Raw genomic sequence first — 24,743 nt, 5'->3', positions numbered from 1 at the left:
CTCTCACTGAAACTCACACAGTGCTAAGAACCTCTTAAGGCTGAATCAGTGCATGCTGGGTAGGTAACTGTGACTAAAATTTGAGTGATGCTTTTGCCTAGATCTGGTAATAAATAAGCTTTAGTTTGATGATAATATTTACTTTCTCCTAACATCTGTCGTATCCAGAAACAACTTAAACCACTTCAAATTCTTTCAATGAAATTAAACATTACAAACACCAAAGTACTTGACTCTTTTATTTTCCCATCAGTTACTCAAGAAGGTCACACTTATCAATTCTAGTTATTCTTCTGCAACAGAACACTCTCCTGCACGGAGAGAAAAACTGCAAATGAACAGAAACCAATCTTCTTACACATATATAAGGAATCAAGAGTTTCCTAAAACTATAATGTGAAACTCCTATTTCTTCCTTCTATGAAGCAAACTGTCACTATCCACTATTCCACCTGAATACAGCTCCACATTTGAAACTGGATTACTCCCTTAAAACATTGGATTAGTCAAAACAAGAATGGTGAGCGCCACTGAATATTTTTGCATTTGCTTATTGCAGTACTAATTAAAACACCAATTTATAATTTTTAACACATTTAACAGTTCAACAAATGCATGATTCTTTTAATCTAACTGAAGTTGTAAATCTACACTTCACTGGAGAAGATGTAAGAAAAGGCAGCACTGATTTCTGAAATTCCTCGTTCCAACTTCTTTCAGCCCGTCACTATTCCACGTGTTCCTGCTCTTGTCCTGGAATTAGCCACCGAATGCTCTCAGTTCGAATGGTAGCATACATAATAAAGCTAATTAAAAAGAACAGGGAAAATACAAGCAGCCAGTCCACACTTTTGATCAGAGTGCTGGGAAGAGGGCCTATTTGATCAGCTTGCGTTACCACCACATTTTTCTTGGCTTCTATGCCTGAAAAAGAAATCAGCTGTTTCAAATCAGACAGAAAACATACACGCTAAAGATCTTTCTCAAGCATTTTGTGTGGTATGCAAAAAAGATATGTAGTCTTAAAATAAATACACTGGTGTATCTGGGACGGATTTCACTTGTCTGTTGGTATAATCTGTGTTTGCCTCTCCCCCACCACACATCAAAGGAGCAGGAACCCATTCAGCTGTTCAAAGCCTAAATGCTAAAATTTTTATGAACTCCCCAGAAGGGTCTTAGTGCAGGGTAAGAGTTGTCTTTTGTTCTCTGTGACACCAAAATTCAACAAGTAACTGCTAAAGCTAGTCTCAGGAATCTACAGAATGTTTTCACAGGTGAATGAATGCTAAATTCAAAATGCCTTTAAATCATTTACTGAAAACATTGTTAGAACTAACCACCACTAAGATACGCCATTACCAAAGATGCTATGACTCCTCGATTTCTTTTGGGTTCTAGGTTTTCCTAGAACGTTGAGCAAAATGGCACCTTCTTTCCATATCTGTCTGATTGATAAGCAGGGGTATGGAACTCTAAGACTTGGAATAGCTAACTACCCACCAACAACCCTTTCACTCATATGAGGTAACTCAGCTCTTTGTTCTTTACTGTGAGATATAAGTAGATTTCATGTATATGTAAGGTATGTTTTAACTTATTTTTATTCCCAGTAAATATACTTCAGGAAAAAGTGGGGTTCATAATTAAGATATTCAAGCTTTTGAAGAGCAAACTTATGCAAAGAAAAAAATTTCTTCAATATTTAGTGTTCAAACTTCTACAGAATAAAAAAATTAGGCTACATGTTTTGGCAAATATTAAGGGACTAAAATAGCATCTGCATATGGGTGAATAAATGGAACAACACACAGCAACAAAAAAGAAGAAAATACAACTGTACCCACCAATGCAGATGAATCTCACAAAAACACAATGGTGACTGAAATAAGCCAGCACAAAGGAATCTATTCTGGATGTCTCCATTAATATAAAGTTCAAAAACAGATAACACTAGCCCATTGTGTTAGGAGTCAAGGTGGTAGTTATCTTTGCGGGCAGGAGTGCTGAGGGTGGACTGGTCACATTCTCTCTGGGTCTGAATCCTGGTTACTCAAGGTGTTCATATTGTGAAAATTTATCACCCAGCACACCAATAATTAATGCATACATTTGGGTAAATATTACACTTTAATGAAAAATGTATGTAAGAAATTATCTACAAGGGGCAGCCCCAGTGGTGCAGCGGTTTGGCACCGCCTGCAGCCTGGGGTGTGATCCTGGAGACCCGGGATTGAGTCCCAAGTCAGGCTCCCTGCATGGAGCCTGCTTCTCCCTCTGCCTGTGTCTCTGCCTCTCTCTCTCTTTGTCTATGAATAAATAAATAAAATCTTAAAAGAAAAGAAATGTAAATGTTTAAAAAAAAAAAGAAATTATCTACAGGTGTATGGTATGTGAATTATAGAATAATAAAACTGTTTTTTAAAGGTATTGATAGGGATCCCTGGGTGGCGCAGCAGTTTGGCGCCTGCCTTTGGCCCAGGGCGCGATCCTGGGGACCCGGGATCGAGTCCCACGATGGGCTCCCAGTGCATGGAGCCTGCTTCTCCCTCTGCCTATGTCTCTGCCTCTCTCTCTCTGACTATCATAAATAAATAAAAATTTTTTAAAAATAAAAAATAAAAAAATAAAGGTATTGATAATCATTAAAATTACCTATTCATGTGAAGCTTGCCACTGATTGAGAAACTTTTAATAGAACCATAGCAGTTCACCAGAAAAGAAGGTTTGCATCTGAAAACCAATCTTGAATCTTTCACTTAAGAAGAGCAGACAGGAACCCACAGAATTAATATACCTGAGCAAAATAAAATCCCTTGAATGGCATATTATTTCTACATACCCGTCTGGTTAAAAATGAAGACTTTCAGTGTTTCCAATGTTCGGTCCGTATGATTAAATCTAGCCATTGGTTTAGCTCCTTGAAATAACAAGATGTTGGGAACAGCTACGGTTCCAAACCTGGTAGAAAGGCTATCATCACAGAAAGAAGTCAGTCAGAAAACCAGAACCAACAGCAGGTTTTCTCACGCAGTTACCATATCAGAATGGATGGCCATAAATCCATTTTTTATCAGTTTATCAGTATCAGTTTCCTGTGACCTAGAGAGGTTTCTGATAACTCAAACTCTATGCTTATAGCTCTTTCTGACCTTTTTCTTTCTTTCTTTCTTTTTTAAAGATTTTATTTATTCATGAGAGACAGAGAGAGAGGCAGAGACACAGGAGAGGGAGAAGCAGGCTCCCTATGGGGATCCAGATGTGGGACTCGATCCCAGGATCCAGGATCACGCCCTGGGCCAAAGGCAGACACTTAATCACTAAGCCACCCAGGTGTCCCCCTTTCTGATCTTTTTCCTTATGGGTTAAATTTGGGGGCATTCCTATTCTGCTGAGTTGCTTTCTATTATAATAAGGCACTATTCTTCACACAGTTATTCCACTTTTTTTTTTTTTTTTTTTTTTTTTTAAGTAAACTCTACCCCCAATGTAAGGCTGGAACTCACAACCTCAAGATCAAGAAGTGCACACTCCACTGAGTCAACCAAGCTTCCCCTAGTGATTACACTATTTAAGTTGCTAACTGCCAAAAGTGGTCAGACCAGAAAATTCTAGTTCATGGACAAAGCATACTATGTCAATTTTTTTGACAAAAGAAATTTCAGACTCTCCAGAATGCCCATCTCCATCCTTCATATATGAGATTCAACTTAGGGTGAGCAGTTAGTTTGGTTAAGTCAGGACCCGTGGATCTATGGTCTAGCAGACACACCAGGAAGTTCACCACTGGGGCAGGACATAACATGATCTGAGTGGTACTGCTTCACCTTTACATAATACAGTCGGTCCTATAAGCTCTGGAGTCAAAACACTCGGGTTCAAGCCTCAGGTCTGTCACTGAACCAGTTGTGTGAGCTTCAGGCAGACTATTTAACCTCTTTAAGCCTCAGTTTCCCCCATTAGTAAAATGATAGTATTGGAAAATCAGGATTTATTTATTTTGTAAACATGGTGTACCTTAAATATAACACATAAGGCAAACACATGCCCCGGCCTTATAACAAGTCTCTACTCTCCATGATCAGCAGACACTGAGAGGCATGCACGGAGATGACAGAAGAAAGCAGATGATAAAGGCCAGCAGAAAACGGCAGGGTGAGACCCAAACCTAGAGCTTTAAGCTGGTGCTAGGGGCCAGCCCTGCCAGTGGGGTAGGGGGAGTCCAGTCCAAGTCTGACACTGACCTAGACTGTCCTTCCCACCAGTCTCTTACCTTGGGCCAGGCCACCTAGATATTTCCCTGAAGCCCTTGTGAGAATTACTAATTTGCTGCAATTTCTTTCTCCCTAAACAAGTTTAGGTAAATGTTGGCAGTTACATTACCCACATGGAAGATCAGTGGAGTGCAAATTTTTACTCAAAATTTTTACTTGAAGGGTGCCTGGGTGGCTCAGTTGGTTAAGCATCGACTTGATTTAGGCTCAAGCCATGATCTCAGGCTCATGGGATTGAGCCCCAAGTTGGGCTCTGCACTCAATGGGGAGTCTGCTTCTCCCTCTCTCCGTCTCCCTCTGCTCACTTGGTCTCTCTCTCTCTCTCTTTCTCTCTCTCAAATAAATAATTAAAATCTTTTAAAAAGTCTGAGGGGACACTTGGGTGACTCTGTGGTTGAGCATCTGCCTTCAGCTCAGGGCATGATCCCGGAGTACAGGGATCAAGTCCCACATCGGGCTCCCTGCATGAAGCCTGCTTCCCCCTCTGCCTGTGTCTCTACCTCACTCTCTCTCTTTCTCTCTGTCTGTCTCTCATGAAAAAAATAAATAAAATCTTCAAAAAAAAATTTTTTTTTTTTTACTCAACTTCATTTTTACCAATTTGACCATGTTCCAGACTTTCCAAAGTGATCCACCCACCACCTCCTGTAACCTGCTAAAGGGCATGTGATGCAGAGGAGGAGGGACACACTTTAAAACCCATGCACAGGGGCGCCTGGGTGGCTCAGTGGGTTAAACATCTGCCTTTGACTCAGGTCATGACCTCGGGATCCTGGGATTGAGCCCCACATCGGAATCCCTGCTTTGTGGAGAGTCTGCTTTTCCCTCTTCCTCTCCCTCAACTCATGTTCATGCTCAAGCTTTTTCTCTCACACACAAAAATAAATAAATATTTTTTAAAAAATAAATAGGGCAGTCCTGGTGGCGCAGCGGTTTGGCGCCGCCTGCAGCCCAGGGTGTGATCCTGGAGACCTGGGATCGAGTCCGACATCCGGCTCCCTGCGTGGAGCCTGCTTCTCCCTCTGCTTGTGTCTGCCTCTGTGTGTGTGTGTGTGTCTCTATGAATAAGTAAATAAAATCTTTTTAAAAAAATTTTTTTAATTAAAAAATAAATAAATAAATAAAACCCTCGCACAGTCACAGCCCTTGGGGGAAATACACATCTGAACAAAGCTCTTTATACCTTATCTCACTGAACATCTAAAAAAGACAAAAGCCCACTGCATAACATAAAACAAAAGTAAACACCATTTTATTTATTTTATTTTTGTAAAGATTTTACTTATTTATTCATGAGAGACAGAGAGAGAGGCAGAGACACAGGCAGAGGGAGAAGCAGGCTCCACACAGGGAGCCCGACGTGGGACTCGATCCTAGGTCTCCAGGATCACACCCTGGGATGAAGGCGGCACTAAACCACAGAGCCACCCGGGCTGCCCAGTAAACACCATTTTAAAGGGCTACATTAATCCATTCAATCAATTTATTGACTGTCCACTAAGGAACATGCATACAATAAATGTAAATAAGAGGAAAGAAAAAAGGGGGAGGGAAAGGAAAGAAAGAAAGAAATCCTGAGCAGACACACAACAGGGTGCTGAATCAGGCTACCAAGGGGAGAAACTTAAACTGCAGATGAGTCTCAGGAGGGTTCCACATGTGACACTAATTTTGCTAATTCAGGCAGACCAAAACCCTGAAGAGTCCTCTGGCCCCTCCACTACCATCAAGCAGACCCACCTTTAAATTCCATCCTTAATGCAAACTGGTGCAGGCACTCTGGAAAACAGTATGGAAGTTCCTCAAAAAGTTAAAAATAGAGCTACCCCACCACCCAGCAATTGCACAACTGGTTGTTTATCCAAAGGATACAAACATAGTGACTCAAAGGGGCACCTGCAGCCCAATGTTTATAGCAGCAATGTCCACAAGAGCCAAACTGTGGGAAGAGCCCAGATATCCAGTGACAGATGAATGGATAAAGATATAGTATATATATAAAATCGAATATTACTCAGCCATTAATAAGAATGAAATCTGGGCAGCCCCGGTGGCTCAGCAGTTTAGCGCTGCCTTCGGTCCAGGGTATGATCCTGGAGACCCGGGATCCAGTCCACGTCGGTCTCCCTGCATGGAGCCTGCTCCTCCCTCTGCCTGTGTCTCTGCCCCTCTCTCTCTCTGCATCTCTCATGAATAAATATATAGAAAAAAATAAGAATGAATCTTGCCATTTACATTGATGTCGATGGAACTAGAGGGTAATATAGTTAAGTGAAATAAGGCAGAGAAAAATACCATACGATTTCACTCATATATGGAATTTAAGAAACAAAATAGAGGAACGTAGGGGAAGGGAAGGAAAAATAAGGTAAAAACAGAGAAGTAGGGCAGCCCGGGCGGCTCAGCGGTTTGGCTGCCGCCTTGCAGCCCAGGGCCTGATCCTGGAGACCCGGGATCGAGTCCCACGTCAGGCTCCCTGCATGGAGCCTGCTTCTCCCTCTGCCTGTGCCTCTGCCTCTCTCTCCCTCTGGGTCTCTCATGAATAAATAAATAAAATATTAAAAAACAAAACAAAACAGAGAAGTAAGCAAACCTTAAGAGACTTAATGCTAGGAAACAAAGTGAGAGTTGCTGAAGGAGAGATGGGGGGGAATGAGTAAATAGGTGATGGGCATTAAGGAGGGTATGTGATGTAATGAGAACTGGGTGTAAAAAGAAAAAAAAAAAAAAAAAAAGAAGAAGAACTGGGTGTTACTTGAAATTGATGAATCACTAAAGCCTACCCCTGAATCTAGTAATACAATATATGTTAACCAAATTGAATTTAAATTTTTAAAAAAATTATTAACTTAGTCATAGTAATTCACTCATTTATATAATACAACCCAGGGCTAGTTACTTACTTCTGTTCAAAATTGGGGGGAAATTATCGTACATATTCACTATACCCATTTTGAGGACAAAATGAGATACAAATGAAAAGTACTTTCCCCAATGTCTAGCACATGGTAGGCCCTCCATAAACAATAGATGTAATTAACATAAAGATAGATAGGGAAGCCTGGGTGGCTCAGTGATTGAGCATCTGCCTTTGGCTCAGGGTGTGGATCCCAGGGGTCCTGGGATCGAGTCCCACATTGAGTTCCTTATGGGGAGCCTGCTTCTCCCTCTGCCTGTGTCTCTGCCTCTCTCTCTGGGTCTCTCATGAATATATAAATTAAAAAAAAAAAAAAAAAAAAGACAAATTCCACCCTGCAGACAACAGTCCCTTCTCTTCAGGGGCCTCCAGAAAGTGAGTCTCAGCTCCCTGAGGAGTCTTTACCACTCACCCTTGCCCATCCCTCCTGCTAGTCCACTTTCCATGCTCACACCTACATTCTCATCTTTGAATTTAAATGACTACCTCCAAATAACTGCAACCATCATCCAGAAGGATGACGTGTAAGCTCTATTCAGGGAACATACCTGCTGTGCTGAGAAGCATCGAGTGCCAAAAAATGAAGAGCTGGAAATGCCCGGGGCAGAGAATTAAAATGAGGGGCCAAACTGGCAGAAAATCGGCACCATGGGGTGTAAAACAGGACCAGCGTGCAGTCACTACCATTTGGATTCAGAAAATCCATAAGGTCCTGTAGTAAAAAAAAAAAAAAAAACAAGTGTTAAAGTCAGCAGTAAATGTTCATGTACATTCTTCTGGAAGGATGCCCAAGAAAGTGGAAACACTGCTGCCTCCAAGGAGAGGAGGCAGGGACACGATAGGGAGACTACAGGATATCCCCTTAAGAACCTTTTGGGTTTGGGGGCACCTGGGTGGCTCAGTGGTTGAGAGTATGTCTTCCACTCAGGTCGTGATCCAGGGGTCCTGGGATCGAGTCTCCCATCCGGCTCCCTGTGAGAAGCCTGCTTCTCCTTCTGCCTATTTCTCTGCCTCTCTCTGTCTCTCATGAATAAATAAATAAAAATAAAAAATAAAGAACCTTTTGGGTTTTGAACCATAGGAATGCATGAATCAGCAGCAAAGTATTGGCAAATAACGAATCATAAACTTTCCCATAGGCTTTCTTGATAGTACTGTATAGCAATTTCAGTATCTTTCGGGATTCGTCAATTCAAATACTAAGTACCCACAAGGCACAAGCCATTGTCCCCACCTCTGACCTGTGCCTTTCACACATTCTAATGGCATTATTAAAGCACTGAACAGTAGATCCAGATCTGCAAGCAGTCAAATCAATGTATTTGCCCAAAGGCTAGTTCAATGACAGGGTGCATCATCCCTGCCACCACCCTAACTCAGACTGCTGAAACTGCTCTCTCCTGGTCAAGTGTGTGACACTCAAGAAACAGTCCAGCAGGGCTGAGGCACACTGTTCACCAGGCACTAAGGGGAGGGTGTGAGGCCAGCGCGGACCCCTGTACTTCAAGGGGCCACGGACACTCCATATACCATTTACCCTCATTTAAAATAAGCAGTCATAGCGTGCAGAGCTAGGATTTCTTCTCATATTACATAAGCAGCCTAAACTCATCCTGCTACCTGACTCAACAATCCCACAGAAACAGTCAGACATTATCCTAGTGTTCTCTTTGGAATTATTATTTATCCAACGGGCTGGAAAAGCATGGCTGCATTGGGGACAACTCACTCCGGAGAAAACACTGGAATCATAGTCTTTGAAGAAACTTTTCATTAATATAACCTGCTTCCCAGGGGTATCACTAGTCTAAACACTGCTAATCACAATCTTAGTAATTCAGATATTTTTAACTTACCTCTGTAATAAATAGCTCATTTGGAAGAAGAAAAATGCTAGGATTCTGATGCTAAGTGCCTATCTGTCCAATGGGATTTTTTTTTTTTTTTAAGATTTCTTCATTTATTTGAGACAGAGAGAGCATGAGTGGGGGGTTGGAACGGAGGGAGAGAGAGAATCTCAAGCAGACTCTGGGCTGAGCGCAGAGCCCAACATGGGGCTCTAACTCACGACCCTGAGACCACCACCTGAGCTGAAACCAAGACTCAAACTAAACCAACTGAGCCACCTATATGCCCCTGGGATCTCCATCATGAGGCTTGGTGGAGAGAAGACCCCAAGGATGACTAGGCTTAAGCGGCCTACAAAGCATAATTGATAACTGACACTAGTTCTATTGCCTCCTCTCCTCTCCCTACAAACATGAGAGCAAAGTCAATTTTCACTGATGCAGCCGTCAGAAAATGATAAAGATCCCGACCCTCCGTTTGATAGCTGATAGAATATTAAATAGGAAAATCAGTATGCAGAAAAGGAGGAAGAAACTAAGCCATCCTTTCTTACCTGTGACATATTTAAAACTTTGAGAGTAAAGTTTTCTAAGCCGGTCACATTTCTCTCCTCGCAGTTCACCTTGGGAGATTTCAGACTTTCCGTGTTATTGGAGTCCTCGTGTGGGGCCGGGTCCGATTCGCCCACCTCGGGCTCTGAGTAATACTCCTCCTCTCTGTCCTGGAAGCTGGCCCCCGTGCCGTCCAGAGAGAAGAGGTGCTCTCGGAGGCTGCACCGCGAGTCCTCCTCCCCTTGGGCCCCACAGGTGCCGCCACTGGGCTCGGAACTCAGCTTGTCGTCCGTCTCCCCGGGGATCACGGACAGCATCAGCACATGGTCGCCATCCGCGTCAAGCCCCAGGACCGTGCCTGCCTCTCCTGCTGACCTGTCCTGGCCCCCAGGGCCACGTGGGTGCTCTTCCTCACTTGTGGACACGACTCCGGCCAGCAGAGCATGAGCAGGCTGCTCCTCCGACTGCAAGTGACTGCCTTCCTCAGCAACTAAAACATGCCAGCATGTTCCCAGGTGTAAGTCACTTCAAAGTACACGCACCCCCAAAGAATTACAGTTATCCTCAAACAAGAAATTTTCCCCTACCAAGAAAAAAGGGTAATTTTCCCATAAAACTATCAGAGGGCCACCCATCATTCTCCAGATCATGAAGAAAAAGGTACCAGGTCAATGAATGTCAGATACCAAATGGACAACTACATGCCTTCATGTGATACCTGCTATTTGTCCTGTCGATTATAAGCAAAAACATTCCACTGCAAATATCCGATTAGGAAAATATAACGCAAATACTTCAACAATTTCATATGCTTGATGGAAATATCCAACAAAACAATGATGCCTTTATAGAAGATTCTACTATAGCAAGGCAACCTTGCACACATCATAACAGCTCTGAGAGCCCAGCAGGACAAGGATCACCATCCCCACTTAACGGATGACCAAGCCGAGGCACAGAGAAGCAGCATAAGGCCCAACCCAAGCAAGCTAGTAAGCAGCAGAGCCAGGTCTCTGAGTGAAGTCTTCGGACTGCTACTCCAGATCAGGCCTTACCCTGCCCCCATAATACCTCAGGGAGTGCTGTGCCTCGCAACCTGAGAACACTACTCCAGCCATACAGCAGCTCCTGCATGAGGTAGCCTCTCTCCTGCTTGCCACCCTTGGGAGTGCCAGGAGGTACACCCCACAGTGCCAAGGCAACAGCAGAGGTAAGGAGGACTTTCCTCCCACTTTTGGAGCCACTAGACAGGGAGTGGGCAAAATGTTTTGGGTAAGGGAAGACCCTAGGGAAGTCTCATTCACTGAGCAATCTCCACTCACCTTTTTTAACAGTGACTCCTGCCTTCCAACTCCCCTTAACTCAATAAAAGCAGCCAGACTCAGTGCCAACCACGGGGCAGCGGAAACAAATGAGCCCAGCTGTACTCAGACAAGCTCACCTTGCGGCTAGGAAACCACCAGCCATGTAATGGGCTGTGCCCTGTCAACAGCATGTCACCCAAGTGTGAATAACCAACTGACTTTAAAGTTGGGGAGAGGTCTGGGAGCTTCCTAAGGTATGCACACTTAGTGTAAGAGCTCAAAGAATATCCCCATAGAGATTTGCAGATTCAAAGAACATTCTCTCAGAATCCTGCTTCTGGCTAAGTTGGAGGAAGAGAGACCAGATTTACCCTCCCTAGTGAAACAACCCCCAAAAGGCCAAAAATGTGCAAAAGTTTCAGGAGACTAGTTAGCCCGCAAGGAAGGATAGGGATCCCTGCAGAACAGGAAGAGAAACAGAGGAGAGCCCTACAGGGGCTCTAGCTTACCACCTGAGGGAGTGCCTGCCACAGCTCAGGAAGGGGGGAAGCAGGAGTCCAGCAGACTCCTCCAGTTGAGGAGTCCAGCAGACTCCTCCAGTTGAGGAGATGGTACTGAGGGTTCAGAGGGACCAAGAAATCTAGAGTCTGCAGGACAGAATAGTGGAGATGGGCAAGCTGCAGAGAGAGGACCCAGAGACCTGCAGAGAGACCCCCATCAAACACACTCATCAACATTTACATGGGAGTAAGTTCCCAAAGCAAAGCAAAGAACCACCCAAAAGGATCAGAGGCAATAGTAAGTACCCACCACTCACAGAGAGCTGGGAGGAGTACCTGTTCTCACCAGCTAGACTAGAAAACCTCACAATTCACAGAGCACCGGAGAGAGGATGCAAAAGTAGTTGTGCACAATTAATCCTACAGTAAATACAGCTGTGCACCCATCTAGCAAACCTTAAAAGCAAGGCTCAAACCAGGCTCAGCTAACTTAACTGTACCCCAGGACAAAATTCATGAATATTTAGATGAACACTAAAATATCTAGCACTCAATAAGATCAAACTTATGTCCGGCATCCAATCAAAAGTTACCAGGCATTCCAAAAAGCAGGAAAATAAGATCCATAATGAGAACAAGAATTAACCAATTACAACTGACCCAAAGCCTGCAGATGTCAGAATTAGGAGATGAGGATATTAAAACAGTAATTATAACTCTATTACTATGTTCAGAAAGTTAAGCAAGTATAGAGATATAAAAGACCCACATCAAAATGCAAATCAAAACCACAGAGATCTCACCTCACACCTTTTATCAAAAAGACAAGAAATAACAAGTGCTGGGGATATGGAGAGAAAAGGAAACCTTCATGTGCTCTTGGAAGTAATGTAAATTGGGGCAGCTATTGTGTAAAACAGTATAGAGGTTCCTCAAAAAATTAAAACTATAATTACCATATGATCCAGCAATTCCACTTCCAGGTGGAACAAAAACACTAATTTGAAAAATATATGCATCCCATGTTCATTGCAGCCTTATTTACAAAAGCCACAGAAGCAATTTAGGTGTCTACCAAAGGAAGGATAAAGAACATAGAATCTATACACACGATATCATTATTCAGCCACAAAAAAGGAAACCTTGCCATTTGCAACAACATGCATAGATCATTATGCTAAATTGAGATGAATCCCAGAAAGACAGATTACCCTATGCTCTCACTTACATGTGGAATCTTCATAAATAAATAAATAACTAGCTCAGAGATACAGAGAACAGACTGGTGGCTATGAGAGGTGGTGGTGGAAGGGGGTGAAGATGGGGGCGCCTGGATGACTGGTCAGTGAAGCATCTGCCTTTGGCTCAGGTCATGATCCCAGGGTCCTGGGATGGAGCCACACATTGATCCCTGCATTAGGCTCCCTGCTCAGCAGATAGCCTGCTTCCTCCTCTCCCTCTGCTCCTCCCCCTGCTTCTGTGCTGTCAAATAAATAAAGTCTTTTTAAAAAAAAGGGGGTGGGTGGGGAGGGAGATCCCTGGGTGGCTCAGCGGTTTAGCGCCTGCCTTCGGCCCAGGGCGTGATCCTGGAGTCCGGGGATCGAGTCAGGGGATCGAGTCCCGCGTTGGGCTCCCTGCATGGAGCCTGCTTCTCCCTCTGCCTCTCTCTCCCTCTCTGTGTGTATCTCATGAATAAATAAATAAAAATCTTTTAAAAAAAGAAAAAAAGAAAGAGAGTATAGATGGTCAGAAAGTACAAACTTTCAGGTACAAAATAAGTCATGAGAATGTAGATTCACAGTATGGTGACTCTAGTTAATAATACTAATACTGCATTGCATATATTAAAGTTACTGAGAGTAAATCTTAAAAGTTCTCGTCACAAGAAAAAAATACTTTAGGGGGGCGCCTGGGTGGCTCAGTCAGTTAAGCATCTATCTGCCTTTGGCTCAGGTCATGATCCCAGGTTCCTGGAACCAATGCCCATGGCAGGTTCCCTGCTCAGCAGGGAGTCTGCTTCTCCTGGCTCTCTGTCCCTCCCCCCACCCTCCCCCGTTCCTGTCTGTACACCCGCTCTTTCTCAAATAAATAAAATTTTTTCAAAGATTTTATTTATTTATTCATGAGAGACACAGAGAGAGGTAGAGACACAGGCAGAGGGAGAGGCAGGCTCCACGCCGGGAGCCCGACGCGGGACTCGATCCCGGGTCTCCAGGATCGCGCCCCCGGCCGAAGGCAGGCGCTAAACAGCTGAGCCACCCGGGCTGCCCGATAAAATATTTTTAAAAAAATATTTTAGGGGATCCCACCCGGGCTGCCCAATAAACTATTTTTTTAAAATATTTTAGGGGATCCCACCCGGGCTGCCCAATAAAATGTTTTTTTTTTAATATTTTATTGGGGATCCCTGGGTGGCTCAGCGGTTTAGCACCTGCCTTCGGCCCGGGGCGCGATCCTGGAGACCCGGGATCGAGTCCCGCGTCGGGCTCCCGGCGTGGAGCCTGCCTCTCCCTCTGCCTGTGTCTCTACCTCTCTGTGTGTCTATCATAAATAAAATCTTTAAAAATATCTATATTTTTTAGGTGGGCAGCCCGGGTGGCTCAGCGGTTTAGCGCCGCCTTCGGCCCAGGGTATGATCCTGGAGACCCCGGATCGAGTCCCACGTCGGGCTCCCTGCATGGAGCCTGCTTCTCCCTCCGCTGTGTCTCTGCCTCTCCCTCTCTCTCTCTCTCTCTCATGGATAAATAAAATCTTAAAAAAAAAAAAAAAAAAAAATAGCCGGCCAAACGGTCGGGACCTGAACAACGCGCGAGGGGCGGGACGACCCGGCCCTGCAGGGTAAGGCCGCAGCCTCGGCGGCGGGTCGGGCCGGGCTCCGGCGTGGCTCCTCCCCCCGGGAGGCCCGGAGAGCGTCTGTGGCTAGCAGCGGCTTACGCGGGGAGCCTCCTCTAGGTACGCCCGTCTGTCCTGCCTACAGGCAGCTGACCGAGCGCGGCCTTCTTAAAAAAAAGTGATCCGTCAAAGTGCAAAATAAAGCGTGGGCCCTGCAGGCGGACAGGCAGGCTGTGACAGGCCCCGGAGAGCAAACCCGGCCCCGCCCGGACACGGAGCTACTCGCAGCCGGTCTCCTAGGTGGGTGCGCCGGGAAGGTCGGCTCCTCGCTAGGATCCGCGTCGCCCCTAATGACCGGCGCGCCTCCGTAGGCGCCCACACGCTGCCGCTGGCGACTGACGGACGCCTGCGGCGCGGGCCTGCACGGGCTCCCCGCCGCCCCAGCCCACCCCGCGGAAAGGGGTCGGGACGCCGCGGGGCTGGGCGCGCGGGCCGGCGCCACGAGGAGCCGAGGGGCGCGCCGCGGGCCCCCGCGCAGGTGAAAGAGCGCCGCCCGAGCCGACCTCCACGCGCGTCATTTCGCTCGCCGCCGCCGGCCGCCCCACCCCCGCCGGCCACGGCCACGGCCACGGCCACGGCCCCAGCCCGCACTCACCCTCCAGGCCGCGGGCGGGAGACCCCAGCACCCACAGCAGGACCTGCCACCAGCCGAGGAGCCGCATGGCGCGGGGCTAGGAGCGTTCGGGACCACTGCCCGAGCCGCAGGGCAACGGGCGCTCGGCGGGGCGCGGCGCGGCGCGCTCCTGGCTTCCTGGGGGAGGGGAGCCGCGAGCGCGAGCACGAGCGCGAGCGCGAGCGCGAGCCCGTGCCGCCATCTTGGAAGCTGGCGGCGGCCGCGAGCGCCATCCTGGAGTCGGGCGGCCTGCCTCTGGCTTGTGGCCTAGAGGCCTCTAGTCCTTGGCGTCCGCCGCTGTTCAGGATCCCAGAGCTAGACACCTCCGGTCGTCTCGAGCTCTCCCGACCCGCAAGCCCCGGGCGGGGCTCCAACACAGACCCGCAGCCCGCCTTGTTCGCGCGGAAGGCGCCCTGGCTGCCGGCAGCAGGCGCTGCGTCTGTACGGCGCCGCGTTCCGGGGCGGGAGAGGCTCCGAGGCCTCCGCCGAGTGCCCGGAATCTCCGCCTTCCCCCCCGGCCCTGCCTGCCCGGGCCGCGCGGATCACGGGGCGCCCAGCTAAATTTGAATTTCGCAGAAACAACAAATAGGTTTTTATCTTACTCTAAGAAACATACGGATTTTGTTTCCTTTTTTTTTGTTTTTAAGATTTTAAAAGATCATAAGCAGGGGGAGGTGATAGAGGAAGAAGCAGGTTCCCTGCTGAGCGAGGAGTGGGCAGTGAGGCTCCATCCCAGGATCCTGAGATCATGACCTCGGCCTAAGGCAGAAGCTTAACCGACTGCCCCGCCCAGGCGCTCCGAAACATACAGATTTTCTTTTTCTTTTTCTTTATTTTTAATTTGTAAGAGTGTACAAGGAGACACCGAGACATAGGCCGAGGGAGAAGCCGACTCCCCGCGGGGCACCGGATGCGGGACTGGATCCCAGAACCCCGGGATCACGCCCTGAGCGGAAGGCAGATGCTCAACCCGGATTTTCAATGGAGCTTTCTTTGTCCTGTAATTGTATTTGAGGAGTCTGATAACCGTAATCCTGCCTCCTGTGAACCCAGGGCAGGCAGTTTTGGTTGGTTGGTTGGTGTAACTAACCCACTCGCAGGGCAGTCTCCGACTCCCGGACCCTCCCCTCAAGCCCCGTCCCCGAGGAGGTTGGGCCACCTCTAAGCACACAGCCCGGATGAGGAGGGGAGCGGAGTAGCAGAGGAACAGGGCTCCGCATTCCAGAGCTAGGGGGGAGGGAGGAGGGACCTGAGAGAGCAAGCTGAGATGAAAACAATGACTCTCCAGGTCAGCAGTTAGGGGGAAGGGCCTCCTAAAGTCAGTAAAGCAAGTTTTGGGCATCCTGCAGTGCTACATCAGTGCAGCTTTCAAACTTGCATTAAGTGAGGTTAAAAACACAGAAATAGATGTTAAAGATCTTACATCAAATCCTTGGTAGTTACAGTTGGGCTGGCGAGTCTGGGGACCTCAAAATGGCCCACCCGAGGCCAGCAACCCCCCAATAACACCGCCCTACCCCCATCTTCCCGCCAACGCCACCTTGCTGCCCTACCCTAACTTAGCTTAGGAAACCCGTAACCTTTGCCCTAACCAAAAAAAAAAAAAAAAAAAAAAAAAAGACCCGGAAAAGACCGAAAACCTGAAAAACATCACCAAATAAGGAAACCTCACCCCATATTTCCCTACCTAACCCTCCCGCCAAAAACTCCTTATAAACCCTCCTGCGACCTGCCTGGGCGCGACTTCCCTGCTCTCTCTCTCCCCTGGGGGCCGCGGAACCTCGCTGGAGAGCGTGTCCCATTAAAAGCTTGTTTCGACCAACTTTTGCCTGGCCTCTCCATTTCACTACCGATCGGATTAAACCTGACATTTGGTGCCGAAACCCGAGAGGAGATCGAGGCCCCACGCTGGTTGGGGAGCCTCTCTCTTCTCACCACCAGGCTCAATGGCCCCCCTGTGGGTACTTTTGACTAAACCTGACAGTTACCCCAACTTTGAGAGGGAACTAGGCTATTTTTTGGCCACGTGGCGAATCCCAACTTCCAACATTTTTTTTAAAGATTTTATTTAGTTTTTCATGAGAAACAGAGTCAGGTAGAGACATAAGCAAAGGAAGAAGCAGGCTCCCTGGGGGAGCCCGATGCGGGATTCGTTTCCAGTACCCAGGGATCACAAGCTGAGCCAAAGGCAGATGCTCAACCACTGAACCACCTGGGTGACATCCAGGTGTCACCCAACTCCAACATTTGTAAGAGTATATGGTTGGTCAGCAACTTAATAACTGCACCAGCCAGGTGCCCCAAACCTTATTTTCTTTCACTTCTTCTTTCCCATACCCTTCATACCTAATTCAAAGATGCATAAAAGCCAATAGGACAGAGGATTAAGGGAGTTTAGGACTTACAAAAAGGAGAGTGATTTGATTGGTCTAGACACTCCAAAGTGAATGCTCTGTGTTTACTATCTCCTTTTTATTATGTCCTTTCCCTCCCTGTGTTTTTGCTTTAGCTATTGGGACAGATATTCTGCAGATGTTAGAATTGTTGTCTGGTTAAATACTGTGTATTCACTCTTCTAATGACATCGCAGGAAATGCTGTCAACAGGACAGAATCCATATTTGACTGTCTCACCACCAGGGGGCACTTGCATTTATTTTCAGCAAGAAAATTGCCTTCAGGTTTATCTTGAAACTCCCATTTTATTTTCATTTCTGAGGGGTGAAAAAGTTGACATCATCTTCTTCCTTTGGCTGAAATGAACTCCATGTACCAACACCATTTGGCCTGGGATTGTTCATTCGTGTGAATGATAATAATTTGATAATAATTGGAATTGTTATGCATAAATACACACCCACATACCTAGTGTTTAGTTTGTCCCTCTTCATAGGTTTGCCTAATTTGTTTTGAATCTGATGAGTCATGAGAACTTCTCCTTCTCGGTGTTTTTCTCTCTCATGAACAAATGAGTATTTACTTTCCTTTATTTTTTTATTTATTTTTTTTTTTTACTTTCCTTTAGATCACTATAGCAAAGTACATTTTCCAAAGACTGCCACAATAATACCCCTCCTCCCACATGCTGTTCTTTAAAATAATTATGCCCCTGCCTAGTCAACAGGTAGAATCAAATTCCCCTTTCCTTGAATCTGGGTGGGCCTGTGATTCACAAGGAGCCAGGAGAATGTAACAGTACGTGAAGAGATCCTGTGTAACTTCTGAGGCTACACAGTTTTACCCTCTTCCCTGGAAGATTTGCATGGAGGCACTAAACTGAAACACAAAGTAGTTGAACTGTCTTAAGCTGCCATGTTCTGACGAAGCTCAAACCAGCTTGCCCAGAGAAGCCCAGACACTACTGAGGAATGTCCACCATCACTCCCTGATCCCACTTATACTCTGCTCCGCCTTCGGCTATCCCTGAACTCCTACTGCCTAAGAGACCACAGCCAGAAATGACCTGACCCACAGATGCAGAGATAAAAAAAAACTAGTGTTATTGGGATGCCTGGGTGGCTCAGCAGTTTAGTGCCTGCCTTCGGCTTAGGGTGTGATCCCCATCTGGGGATTGGATCCTGCATCGGGCTCCCTGCATGGAGCCTGCTTCTCCCTCTGCCTGTGTCTCTGCCTCTCTCTCCCTATGTCTCTCATGAATAAATAAAATATTTTTAAAAATTTTTTTCCTTTAATTCCAGTATAGTTAACATAGAGTGTGATGTTAGTTTCGGGTGTATAATACAGTGATTCATGAGCCTAGTTGAATCTTAACATTATCCTGAAAGGGAAATTTCATGAGTTGGCCATTCATTTCTTAGTTATATGAATACTTGATAAAACAATTATTATAACATTTATAATCAGTGCATTAGTTGTCTATTGCTACATAACAAATTACCCAAAACTTGGTGTCTTAAAACAGTAATAATCATTATCTTACACCATTTATACGGGTTAGGAACTCAGGCATTGGCAATATCCCTGGCTTAGCTGGGTGTTCCTGGCTGAGAATCTCTGATGAGATTACATTCAGGATGGTGGGTAGTGCTACAGTTATCTGAATACTTGATTGGGGGGATCCCTGGGTGGCTCGGCAGTTTAGTGCCTGCCTTCGGCCCAGGGCGTGATCCTGGAGTCCTGGGATCGAGTCCCGCATCAGGCTCCATGAGGGACTTCTCCCTCTGCCTGTGTCTCTGCCTCTCTCTCTGTGTCTCTCGTGAATAAATAATAAAATAAAATCTTTAAAATAAATGAATACTTGATTGGGAATGGAAGATACGCTTCCAAGATGACAAGTTGCTGGCAACTGATGGCAGGAGAGCTCAGTGCTTAAACATGTGGATCTCTCTGTAGGACATTTTGTTCTCATGACATGACAGATGGCTTTCCTCCGACCAAGCGACATAAGAGAGCAGCGCTAAAGCTGCAGTACCTTTTATGTCCTAGCCTCAGAAATTACACACCACCGTTCGTGCAGTATCCCATTAGTTACACATGTCACCACATTTAATGTAGGAGGAGGCTATACAAGGACATAAATACCAGAAGATAAGATTTTATTTATTTTTATTTTATTGGGAGCTATATTGGAGGCTGGCTTACCACAGTGAGTAATAATATTTGGATTCCTATAGTATTAACACTTGAAGATGTTGTACATAATATTGTGTTAATAAAAAACTTTTAAAAAGTAGTGATTGGGGCATCCCAGGTGGCTCAGCAGTTTAGCGTCGCCTTCAGCCCAGGGCGTGATCCTGGAGACCCAAGATCAAGTCCCATGTCGGGATCCCTGCATGAAGCCGCTTCTCCCTCTGCCTGTGTCTCTGACTCTCTCTCTCTCTGCTCTGTGTCTCTCATGAATAAATAAATAAAATCTTTAAAAAAAAAAAAAAGAATAAAAAGTAAAAAGTAGTAACTGAAAAAAATACTGTTATAAATAATATGAAACATAAAAAATACCTATCCAAGCCATCACCTAATGATCAATATAGGCTTCCTTCTCTTTTCAATTCACTGAATCTAATTTTGATAAGTACTTGAGCTTATAACAGATTTGTGAAGTTCTGTTTAGGAAATACCAAACCCTCAAGCTATAAATCCTTAAACTGTAATTCAGTTTACTGTGTTTGATAATGTATCCAATGTAGTATTTGGAGAAACTGAGTCACTAATCCTGCCTTCACAATATTAAAAGTGACATCATGAGATCGAACCCCATGTCAGGTTCCACACCCTGAGGCAGAGTCTGCTTGAGATTCTCTGCCCTCTCCCTCTGCCCCTCCCCTGGCTTGCCTTCCTTCTCTTTCTCTCACTCTAAAATAAATAAATAAAATCTTTTTTTAAAAATTTGATCTATAGGGCAGCCCCGGTGGCTTAGTGGTTTAGCGCTGCCTTCAGCCCAGGGAGTGATCCTGGAGACCTGGGATCAAGTCCCACGTCGGGCTCCCTGCATGGAGCCTGCTTCTCCCTCTGCCTGTGTCTCTGCCTCTCTCTCTCTCTCTCTCTCTCTCTCTCTCTCTCTGTGTGTGTCACATGAGTAAATACATAAAATCTTTTTTTTAAAAAATTGATCTATAGTGATCTATAGATATAATACAATCCCTAACAAAATCAAAGGAATTGGTACAAACTGACAAACTTATCCTAAACTCTGTATGGAAACATGAAAGCCAAAATATCCAAAACAATTTTGAGGAAGAAAAACAAAGCAAGAAAAATAACTTGGCTGCCTCAGGAACATGTGACTTTTTATCTCAGGGTCCTGAATTCAAGCCCCATGTTGGATGTAGAGCTTACTTTAAAAAAAAAAAAAAAAGGAAAGAAAAGTAAAACAAAGTAAGAAGACATTACTACCTGATTTCAAAACTTACTATAACCAGAGATGGGCAGCCCGGGTGGCTCAGCGGTTTAGCGCCGCCTTCAACCCAGGGTGTGATCCTGGAGACCTGGGATCCAGTCCGACATCGGGCTCCCTGCATGGAGCCTGCTCTCCCTCTGCCTGTGTCTCTCTGCCTCTCTCTCTCTCTCTGTCTCTCATGAATGAATAAATAAAATCTTTAAAAATAAAAAAGAAAAGAAAAAAGAAATTTGGGGCACCTGGGTGGCTCAGTTGGTTAAATGTCTTCCCTCGGCTGAGGTCATGATCCTGAGGTCCTGGGATTGAGCCCTGCATCAGGCTCCCTGCTCCATGGGGAGCCTGCTTCTCCCTCTCCCTGTGTCTGCGCTCCCGCTGCTTGTGTTCGCTCTCTCCTTCTGTCAAATAAATAAATAAAATCTTTTAAAAATAATAAAATAAAAATAAAGAAATCCAAACCAAGGGTTGCCTGGGTGGTGCAGTTGGTTAAGCATCCTACTCTTTGTTTAAGCTCATGTCCTAATCTCAGGGTAGTGGAATCCAGCCCCATGTTGAGCCTCAAGCTCAGTGCGGAGTCTGCTTCGAATTCTCCTCCCTTTGCTTAACGGACTGAGCCACCCAGGCACCCCTATATGTATTCATCTGTTTGGAAAGATGTGCAATCGTAACAATATTTTAATCCAAGGACATGGTATATTTGTCTATATATTTAGGTTTTCCTTGATTTCTCTCAGCATTGTTTTATAGTTTTCAGTGTACAGAACCTAAACTACTTCGGTTGAATTTATTCCTAGTTATGTTATTGGGGTTTTAGTTTATTTGTTAAATATTTTATATATTTATTTGCGAGAGAGAGAGAGAGAGCATGAGTGGGAGCAGGGGAAGAGGCAGAGGGAGAAGCAGACTCCTTGATGAGTAAGTCCCAAGGCAGGGCTCGATCCCAGGCCCCTAGGATCATTTCCTGAGCCAAAGGCAGAAACTTAACCCACTGAGCCACACAGGTGCCCCTATGTTATTGTTTTTGATGATATTATAGATGGTATTGCTTTCTTTATCTCATTTTAGTATTGTTTCATTGCCAGTATATAGAAACACAGTCCATCAAAATCCATTTTTTAAAAGATTTTATTTATTTATTCATGACAGAAAGAGAGAGAGAGGCAGAGGGAGAAGCAGGCTCCATGCACCGGGAGCCCGATGTGGGACTCGATCCCGGGTCTCCAGGATCACACCCCGGGCCGAAGGCAGTGCTAAACCGCTGGGCCACCAGGGCTGCCCCCAAATCCATTTTGATCTTGTATCTTGCAAGCTTGCTAAACTCACTTATTTTGGGAAGTTTTTTGGGTGGCTTCCGTAAGATTTTCTGCATTTGAGATCATATTATCTGTGAAAAAAGACAGTTGTTCTTTTCTTCCAAACTATATACTTTGAATCTCATTTTATTGCTGACTGCACTGGTAGAACTTTCCATATATTATTCGATAGAAATAGTCTGAATGGACATTATTGCCTTGTTCCTGATGTTGGGGGGGAAAACATTCTGTCAGTCTTCATCATTAAGTATGATGTCAGCTGTATGTTTATGATACATAAACCACATGGCCTTTTACAGATTAAGAAGGTTCTCTTTTCTCACTTTTTTGAGAACTTTAAAAAAAATCATGAATGGGCATTGGATTTTTGTAAAATGCTTTTTCTGTATTTACTGATATGACTTATTTGACATTACTGTATAAATGGTTTATTCTACTTTATTCTATGAATGTGGTATATCACATTAACAGATTTTTTAAAGATTTTATTTATTTACTCATAAGAGACACCGAGAGAGGCAGAGATACAGGCAGAGGGAGGAGAGCAGGCTCCATATAGGAACCCGATGCGGGACTCAATCCCAGAACTCTGGGATCATGTCCCAAGCCCAAGGCAGACGCTCAACCACTGAGCCACCCAGGCGTCCCACATTAATAGGTTTTTAAAAAGATTTATTTACTTATTTGACAGAGAGAGAGAGAGAAAAGGAGGGAAGGAGAACACATGCAGGGACAGTGGGAGAGGGAGAAGCAGACTCCCCGCAGAGCAGGGAGCCCCATGCAGGGCTGGATCCCACCACCTTGGGATCATAACCTGAGCCGCAGGCAGGTGCTTAACCAACTGAGCCACCCAGGAGCCCCACATTAATAGATTTTTATATGCTAAACTAGTCTTGCATTTCTGAAATAAACCCAGGTTTGTCATGGTACAGAATTCCCTTTGTATATTGCTAGATTTGGTTTGCTAATATTTTATGACTTTTTGTCACATAAATGTTGGAATCAACATCAAAATAAGGCCCCCAGTTGCATTCAGTTGATGTGTCTCTTAAGTCTCTCTTGTGGGTTCCACTTCCCTTTCTTACTCCTTGTAATTTATTTGTTGAAACTAGGTCATTTTCCCCTAACTTTTGTTTTTTGTTGATTGTATCCACATGGTGTTATTTTAAATTCTCTAAACTCTGTATTTTCTGTAAACTGGTAATGAGATCTACAGGTGTGAGGAAATTCCAATTTGATGTTTTAGTCAGTTTAGGTGGTATTTTGTATTTCCTACTGCATCATATTAGTTTGCCCATAATAACTAGTTGTCTCTTGCTATGGTATTAAAATTGGTCTGTGGATTCAGGTGTCCTTTGCCTGATTCATCCATTTTAAAATTCCTCTTCAAAAAAAATAAAAAATAAAAAATAAAATAAAATAAAATTCCTCTTCAGCTTTTCACTTAATGAATGATTATGGTAGCTGTATTAGTCAAGGTTCTCCAGAGAAATAGAACCAATAGAAAAGAGATAGAGATCCTTGGGTGGCTCAGCGGTTTAGTGCCTGCCTTTGGCCCAGGGCGCAGTCGTGGAGTCCCGGGATCGAGTCCCACATCGGGCTCCCCGCATGGAGCCTGCTTCTCCCTCCTCCTGTCTCTGCCTCTCTCTCTCTCTCTCTCTCTCTCTCTCTCTATCACGAATAAATAAATAAAATATTTTAAAAAGAGAAAAGAGGGACAGGGTGACTCAGTGGTTGAGCATCTGCCTTTGGCTCAGGTCATGATCCCAGAGTCCTGGGATCAAGTCCTACAGTGGGCTTCCCACAGGGAACCTGCTGCTCCCTCTGCCTATGTCTCTGCCTCTCTCTGTATGTCCCTCATAAATAAATAAAAACTTAAAAAAAAAAAGAAAAGAGAGAAGACTTATTATAGGAATGGCTCATGAGATTAAGGAGGCCTAGAAATCCCAAGATCTGCCATCTGCAAGCCAGAGAACCAGAAAAGTTGGTGATAGAATTCAGTCTGAGTCCATAAGCCTGAGAACCAGGGGAGCCAATGGTGTAAATCCCAGTTGAAAGACCCAAGAACTGGAGGACAAATGATGCAAGTTCAAGTATCAGAACTAAAAGCACCGAAGTCTGAGGATAAGAGAAGATGGATGCCCCGCCTCAAGCAAAAACAAACAAACAAACAAACAAACAAACAGATTTGCCCTACCTCCACCCTTTTGTTCTAAATTATTTATATCTTTCTTCTCAGGAGTTGCAGGGGTGCTTGGCTGGCTCAGTTGGTAAAGCATGCTACTTTTGATCTCCAGGTTGTGCATTCAAGCCCCACACTGGGTGTAGAGATTATTAAAAAAAAAAAAAAAAAAAAAAAAAGGAATAGCCTGTGCTGTTTTTATTTATTTGAGTTTATTTCTTGTTTTTTAATTTTATTTTTTGCATGGGATGCTTTTTAAAAGATTTTATTTATTTTTATTTTAGAGAGAGCATAAGCAGTGGAGGAGCAGAGGAAGATAATCTCCAGCAGACTCCACACTGGGCACAGCACAGAGCCGGACACGGGGCTCAATCTCATGACTCTGAGATCATAACCTGAGCTGAAACCAAGAATTGGACACTGAATCAACTGAGCCATTCAAATGCCCCAGGGGCTTTCATTTTCAATTACTAAAACTTGATGGTGGTCACATTGA

The 24,743-nt window shown here is 45.0% G+C and overlaps 1 protein-coding gene and 1 long non-coding RNA gene across 2 annotated transcripts; one reads left to right on the top strand and one right to left on the bottom strand.

Moving 5' to 3' along the window:
- Window positions 1-224: 224 nt before the first annotated feature.
- TXNDC15 (thioredoxin domain containing 15) lies at window positions 225-15,066 on the bottom strand. Its single transcript, XM_072841107.1, has 5 exons — window positions 14,882-15,066; window positions 9,593-10,080; window positions 7,740-7,903; window positions 2,843-2,973; window positions 225-924 (listed from the first exon to the last, which is right to left on the bottom strand). Exons 1-5 carry the CDS (start codon window positions 14,946-14,948, stop codon window positions 728-730), a joined length of 1,047 nt encoding a protein of 348 aa, XP_072697208.1. The 5' UTR covers window positions 14,949-15,066; the 3' UTR covers window positions 225-727.
- On the top strand, window positions 14,290-24,743 carry LOC140641379 (uncharacterized). Its single transcript, XR_012037902.1, has 2 exons — window positions 14,290-14,526; window positions 24,532-24,743. It is a non-coding gene; the product is annotated as an uncharacterized lncRNA (long non-coding RNA).

The sequence above is a fragment of the Canis lupus genome, chromosome 10, assembly GCF_048164855.1.
Source record: "Canis lupus baileyi chromosome 10, mCanLup2.hap1, whole genome shotgun sequence".
Lineage (NCBI taxonomy): Eukaryota > Metazoa > Chordata > Mammalia > Carnivora > Canidae > Canis > Canis lupus.
The sequence above is the reverse complement of the archived record's forward strand: the minus strand, read 5'-3'. Positions and strand labels throughout refer to the sequence as shown.

Excerpts from the sequence above, each read along its gene's own strand:
- TXNDC15 (XM_072841107.1), bottom strand. The coding sequence starts at position 14,948 with ATGCGGCTCCTCGGCTGGTGGCAGGTCCTGCTGTGGGTGCTGGGGTCT. Across the intron at positions 7,904-9,592 it reads AAGTTTTAAATATGTCACAG|GACCTTATGGATTTTCTGAA; the intron begins GTAAGAAAGGAT and ends TTTTTACTACAG. Across the intron at positions 925-2,842 it reads CTTCATTTTTAACCAGACGG|GCATAGAAGCCAAGAAAAAT; the intron begins GTATGTAGAAAT and ends TTTCTTTTTCAG.